This window comes from Coloeus monedula (assembly GCF_965178545.1).
Source record: "Coloeus monedula genome assembly, chromosome: 15".
Lineage (NCBI taxonomy): Eukaryota > Metazoa > Chordata > Aves > Passeriformes > Corvidae > Coloeus > Coloeus monedula.
Genome location: NC_138795.1, coordinates 10,589,616 through 10,596,422, shown reverse-complemented (window position 1 = coordinate 10,596,422; position 6,807 = coordinate 10,589,616). Strand labels below are relative to the sequence as shown.

The window sequence follows — 6,807 nt, the reverse complement described above, 5'->3', positions numbered from 1 at the left end:
ACTAATGCCACCTTCTCAATAAAATTGTTTACATAAACTCTGATCCCCCATCAGTATTTTCTGGCTTCTACCCAGGCCTGGATGGGTAATGGCCTGGATATTTCATGGCAAATTTCTCAAATACAATCACACAAACATGCACTGGAAGAGGGTGGACTCATCCCATTGCCTTCAGTAGGACCAAGAGCAAAATGAAGCGCAGAAGCAAGTGAGCTGACAGTTACTATTTCTGTGATGCCTCCTTCTGAAATCACATCTGCGAATCCTCCCAAAGCCATCCTGCAGAGAAAACTGATCAGTTTTCATTAAATCACTCTCCTAGGTTTCTCTGGGTTGAAAACTGTTCTGATGTTTAGTTCCCCTCATCATCCAAAGGTGAATATTCATTGCAGTCCTTGCTGCTGCAGTCTCCCTGTGCTGGGGTGGGGTAGTCAGTGCAGCCAACAGGCAAGGGATACAGGGAAGAAAACTGATGCTTGGACATAACATAAAAGCTCCTCAGTATGGAAAGTCAAAATCTGTTTTGTTCTACAGAATCACTAGGTTTCGTGGCTTATATGATATCTCAGTGGAGATATTATTCACTTCCCAGCATTTTTCTCATAACCACAAATCACACCCACAAATGAAAAATATCCCTTCAAAACCACTTCCTATTAGCAGAGCATACCTTATATTATAAAACTTGCAAGTAGACCAGTGTTGTACCATGAAGCCTATACAGGGATTTTTTGTCTTTTTCTTTTTGTTTTCCCAGTGTAAAAATGTACAATGCTACTGCTCATTTGCTGCAGTGTAAAGGTCCAACTGGTCCTTGCCTGCTGAAGGCCCCACTGCTACTACACTTTCATACCTCCCCAACCCAGACCACTGTGTTACCCCTCCTTATACCTGAAACCTCACAGCGTAATGTATTTTGCCTCCCATTTATAACAAACAATGAATCTTTAGCTGGTGTAATGAGATACTGTCCAAATAATCCACTGTCTTTCATAATTCTGTTGTAGCTGCTCCAGGGCCAGTCTTTGGATGTGATAGGGTCCTTTAAATTCTTCAGTACATTCATCCTCCCTGTTGACAGCTCTACAAAAAGCACATCTGTTTGCAAATGTGAAGTAGCATATATATAGTACTGATTGCCTTCAGTGAAAGAGGGTTGAAATGTCAGATCAGATACACGTATGTTTGTTTTCAAGTCATAAATCAACTTGATTTCGCCTCGGACAGTTAGAGCCTGGACTCTGATCCTGCCACTGCCTTCATCTGCACTGACCAGGTACTGTCCGTCAGGTGACACGTGGGGTGTGCCCGACACATCACCATTGGGGCCGATGATGGTGTCGGTGACACTGTCGATGACGAGCTGCAGTGACGAGGCCACCGAGCGGTTCCTCCTGCACTGCACGAAGTAGTAGCCACCCAGGTGTGTGTACGCCATGGCCTGTGGCACGCAGCTGTGGGCTTTGAGGTTGATGGTCTTGATGTGAGTCACGGTTTCCAGGTCAATCTTGTGAACCGCATGTTTCGACTGGTTAAAAATGAAGCCAAACCTGAAACAGAAAACAAGACACTGAATTCACCTCTGTGGACATGGTTACATGCTTGAGCAAAGTCAGCAGAATCGGAAAGCTTTTATTCTGTTGGTTTTGGAAGCGTGTGCAATAATGCTGTCTCTTTTTGTAAGAAATGTCTTGTTTTAGTGCTTCTAAAACACCCTAGAATGAGGGATATATTTCAGTTCAAATTAGCAACCTGATCCTGGAAATTTGACTATGTGCTTAGCTGTTTGAATCTTTAAAAGCTGAAATCTTTTATTGGGAAGACCAGTTTACTATAGAAATGATATCAAGGTTTGGGTGTTCAGTGGGCTAACACTGACCAGGTTTGTATTTAATCTGTCTGAGATTACAGTCATGAAATTCAATATATACTCAAGCCTTCAATCTCAAAATAAAAAAGCATTCAAAATAAAGCATATTGCTGCCAGGTTGGGGCCAGAGAGTACCTCTATATAATAAATATGGCTGTGTACAATATAATGTATAACCACTGAATGAAGACCGTGTCTAACCTCATCTCTTAACTGACAGCACCAGAGGGAAGCTGTGGTGTGTGTTTGGTACCCATGGTGCCTGGGAACCACTGCAGGAGATGGCAAGGCTGAAGTGCAGACCAGACTCTCAAACACCATCCTGCCAGCCCAGGGAAGGTGTAAAACATTTCTTGAGGAACATAACCAGGGTGCCCTGAAGATAAGTGGTCTTTATTTTCTGTCTCAAGACAAGGCAAAAGACAGTGAGCAGAGAATAAATGTTCTGTAAAAGATATATGCTGCAGCACATCTGACCTTTGCTGAAGACAAGAAAAGGTCAAGAATAGCGAAGAAAGGTTTCTACTTAATTTGAGAGGGAGTCCTTAGAAACAGCCTGTTTGTGTTCCCCTGGATTCACAGGTCACTGACACTGACTTACAGAAACTAATTTTACTTCGAGTATTTTTTCATCCATTCAATGTAGACAGAAGGAAATTAGGTGAGTGCTTAGTGTTGTATCTCTTCCGCAAAAGATGTAAAATTGCCTTGTGAAATGTGGAGAACAACGTGCTTGTGTGCAGATAATACATATTTTGCTTGAAACACTAGGTTTATTTCTTTATTCTTAATCCATCTGTCAGTGAGACACTCAGCAATGATTTAACTTCTAAAGAATGAGCCACTGTAGTGTGTGATCCCATGAAAATCACTGGGCTAAGCTTTTCATCTCCCCATTATACTCACATCCATTAGAGACTTCACAAAGTATCTGCAGTGGAAAGTCGTAGCACACTGTGTGTGTGGAAATCAGATATGACACTTGTATTTCTCCTGGATGAATGCATTTTAAGTACACTTTAAAAAGTGCCTTCCCTTACAGCTTTTTTTTTCCCCAAGACTTCCTTAATACTTGGCCAAATGCCTGAAGAAGTTAAGAAATGGTTTTTATCATAAACTTTCATTTAAAGAAGTGTGTCAGGATATATTTTATGTGCCCACAGTTGCAGAAGAGGCTCATCCCTCGCATGAAATCTGTGATCTGAAATCTCAAAGCAAACCTTGCACTTAAGAGAGTTCTAAATAGACAACAGTCTACCCTTGGAACTAATAAAAATGGATGCATTTCTAGATATCCATCTGAAATAAGAGGTAGCTGAAACACATATGCAGGAATATTTGCATACAAATATTACTTGGCTCATGGAAGAAATTACTTAAATGTTCACCTTCCTGGGAAATGCTGGTACTGCCATTTATTGTTTCTGAGTGGAGAATTTAGAACATCATCTCAATGAATCTCATTAGCCTGCAAAAAGTTATTTTTCTGTGCTGAGGGTGAGAGAGAGCAGACAATGATCTGTCCCTGAACAAATGCAATAGCAAATAAGGCACAGCATTTGCAGCTTTGCACATGGAAAACTATAGACAATAATCTATATTTATTATTTCAGCTAACTAATCACACTGCAGCAAAAGGACAATTAAATAAACAAAAAAGTGTAACTGTTCCACCTTCCTGCCTTTGAATCCAATTCTCACCTTCTCAGCCCAGGCTTTAACATTCAGCAGAGTCATCTACCTCGTGGCACTACTATTAGTCACAATGAAATTGTGAAAGAAAACTGGAAATATGAAGCAGAGAGAAATTACAAATGACAGCCATGAGGCATGCATCATTATTTTGTGTTTCAGCAGGCAAAGTTATTTATTTTGGAACAGATTCAACATATAATCATTTAAATGTAACCCCTCTCTCTTGGTGTTTCCTGCAGGAAACCTAAGATGACTGTAAGGAGTTACATTATGTTTTTTGAGTGTTTAACTTAGTTAAACTATATAGAGGACAGAAGATGGTTAAACAGTTGTTATGTTATAACATGGACAGAATTTTGATAATGTTAATGGGAGGCTTCCTCTGCCTGCTGGGAAGCAGCCAGTATTACTCCAGGTTATTAGTATGTTAGTTACACAACCTCATTAACCACTACATCACATTTGAAACTGATGGTTCATGGAGTTGTTTGTTTGTTTTTTTTTTTTTTATGTGCAGTGCATACAATTTTTCTGCTCCAACCATACATCCCATGCAGAGATCCAATACTTGAACAAGTTGGAAATGTGGAAGAAGCACATCTTGTGCTTCAGGCAGAGTACACTTTTACCACTTCAAGCAATATATCCTTGACACGGGTTTCTGCCCAGATCCATAATGGTTTTCTGGCAAGGAAGGTGATTTTTGGGCCATCAAATTCCTGGCACAAGGAAGCCAGGGCAGTGTGCCATAAGCTGCAAGGAGGGAAGGCTGACCAAGGTGAGATGTGAATGCTCATGTATGGCCTAAGGGAAGTCCAGGATTGTTTCTTGCTCTTTTATTGATTAGCTGAATAACTACTGGCAATTTCCTCAACCATTTCTCCATTTCATCATTTCATGTGTGAACATGGGGATAAACATAGTTAAGATTCCTTCCTTCCTTCCTTCCTTCCTTCCTTCCTTCCTTCCTTCCTTCCTTCCTTCCTTCCTTCCTTCCTTCCTTCCTTCCTTCCTTCCTTCCTTCCTTCCTTCCTTCCTTCCTTCCTTCCTTCCTTCCTTCCTTCCTTCCTTCCTTCCTTCCTTCCTTCCTTCCTTCCTTCCTTCCTTCCTTCCTTCCTTCCTTCCTTCCTTCCTTCCTTCCTTCCTTCCTTCCTTCCTTCCTTCCTTCCTTCCTTCCTTCCTTCCTTCCTTCCTTCCTTCCTTCCTTCCTTCCTTCCTTCCTTCCTTCCTTCCTTCCTTCCTTCCTTCCTTCCTTCCTTCCTTCCTTCCTTCCTTCCTTCCTTCCTTCCTTCCTTCCTTCCTTCCTTCCTTCCTTCCTTCCTTCCTTCCTTCCTTCCTTCCTTCCTTCCTTCCTTCCTTCCTTCCTTCCTTCCTTCCTTCCTTCCTTCCTTCCTTCCTTCCTTCCTTCCTTCCTTCCTTCCTTCCTTCCTTCCTTCCTTCCTTCCTTCCTTCCTTCCTTCCTTCCTTCCTTCCTTCCTTCCTTCCTTCCTTCCTTCCTTCCTTCCTTCCTTCCTTCCTTCCTTCCTTCCTTCCTTCCTTCCTTCCTTCCTTCCTTCCTTCCTTCCTTCCTTCCTTCCTTCCTTCCTTCCTTCCTTCCTTCCTTCCTTCCTTCCTTCCTTCCTTCCTTCCTTCCTTCCTTCCTTCCTTCCTTCCTTCCTTCCTTCCTTCCTTCCTTCCTTCCTTCCTTCCTTCCTTCCTTCCTTCCTTCCTTCCTTCCTTCCTTCCTTCCTTCCTTCCTTCCTTCCTTCCTTCCTTCCTTCCTTCCTTCCTTCCTTCCTTCCTTCCTTCCTTCCTTCCTTCCTTCCTTCCTTCCTTCCTTCCTTCCTTCCTTCCTTCCTTCCTTCCTTCCTTCCTTCCTTCCTTCCTTCCTTCCTTCCTTCCTTCCTTCCTTCCTTCCTTCCTTCCTTCCTTCCTTCCTTCCTTCCTTCCTTCCTTCCTTCCTTCCTTCCTTCCTTCCTTCCTTCCTTCCTTCCTTCCTTCCTTCCTTCCTTCCTTCCTTCCTTCCTTCCTTCCTTCCTTCCTTCCTTCCTTCCTTCCTTCCTTCCTTCCTTCCTTCCTTCCTTCCTTCCTTCCTTCCTTCCTTCCTTCCTTCCTTCCTTCCTTCCTTCCTTCCTTCCTTCCTTCCTTCCTTCCTTCCTTCCTTCCTTCCTTCCTTCCTTCCTTCCTTCCTTCCTTCCTTCCTTCCTTCCTTCCTTCCTTCCTTCCTTCCTTCCTTCCTTCCTTCCTTCCTTCCTTCCTTCCTTCCTTCCTTCCTTCCTTCCTTCCTTCCTTCCTTCCTTCCTTCCTTCCTTCCTTCCTTCCTTCCTTCCTTCCTTCCTTCCTTCCTTCCTTCCTTCCTTCCTTCCTTCCTTCCTTCCTTCCTTCCTTCCTTCCTTCCTTCCTTCCTTCCTTCCTTCCTTCCTTCCTTCCTTCCTTCCTTCCTTCCTTCCTTCCTTCCTTCCTTCCTTCCTTCCTTCCTTCCTTCCTTCCTTCCTTCCTTCCTTCCTTCCTTCCTTCCTTCCTTCCTTCCTTCCTTCCTTCCTTCCTTCCTTCCTTCCTTCCTTCCTTCCTTCCTTCCTTCCTTCCTTCCTTCCTTCCTTCCTTCCTTCCTTCCTTCCTTCCTTCCTTCCTTCCTTCCTTCCTTCCTTCCTTCCTTCCTTCCTTCCTTCCTTCCTTCCTTCCTTCCTTCCCTCCCTTTATATCTGTACAGTCCTTTAAGGTGATGAGAAAGGAGCAGCATGGTCACCATTATTATTCATTAAAATAATTTCTCACCTAACATGATTAATAATAAGATTTGTAGGTGGTATAAAAAAATCATCCACTCCTTCAAAGGGTGTGCGGATAACACGTGGATTCTCCCCTGCGCTCGCCTCTGGAATTACCTACAATAAATACACACAAGGTTGAGCACAGGATAAGCACTGAGTAAGGCAGAAAGGTAAATACAGATTACATGCACGGTACCGAGTGGCTCTTTCCAGGATGTAGTAGACTCAAATTGATTAATGACTTCAAAACACTGTTTGCTGTAGTTGTCTTCAAAAGGTGTGCTAGCAAATAGTATTTGGGGCTTGACATTTGTAAGGTAAGTACACAACTTGACTTTCATAAGTTGTTTACATCTTGAGAAAGAGCAGTCAACAGGAACTGAAGCTGTATGACAACACTAGGACCATAATAATTTATCCCTCACTGTCTAAAGTAAACATTTACTTCATGGTAATATTTATTAATCTCACATAAATGCACAGTGATAATTT

At 42.7% G+C, this 6,807-nt stretch overlaps 1 protein-coding gene across 1 annotated transcript in view; it reads right to left on the bottom strand.

Annotated features, from left to right (window-relative positions):
• Positions 1–847: 847 nt before the first annotated feature.
• Positions 848–6,807, bottom strand: part of FSTL4 (follistatin like 4) — a gene marked incomplete at its 3' end in the record, with an annotated part of 226,337 nt that continues 220,377 nt past the window's right edge. Inside the window, exons 14-15 of the mRNA XM_082291254.1 lie at positions 6,320–6,429; positions 848–1,550 (exon numbers count right to left, since the gene is read on the bottom strand). Of these exons, the coding sequence (XP_082147380.1) occupies positions 848–1,550; positions 6,320–6,429 (813 nt within the window). The remainder of the gene's footprint in view (positions 1,551–6,319; positions 6,430–6,807) is intronic.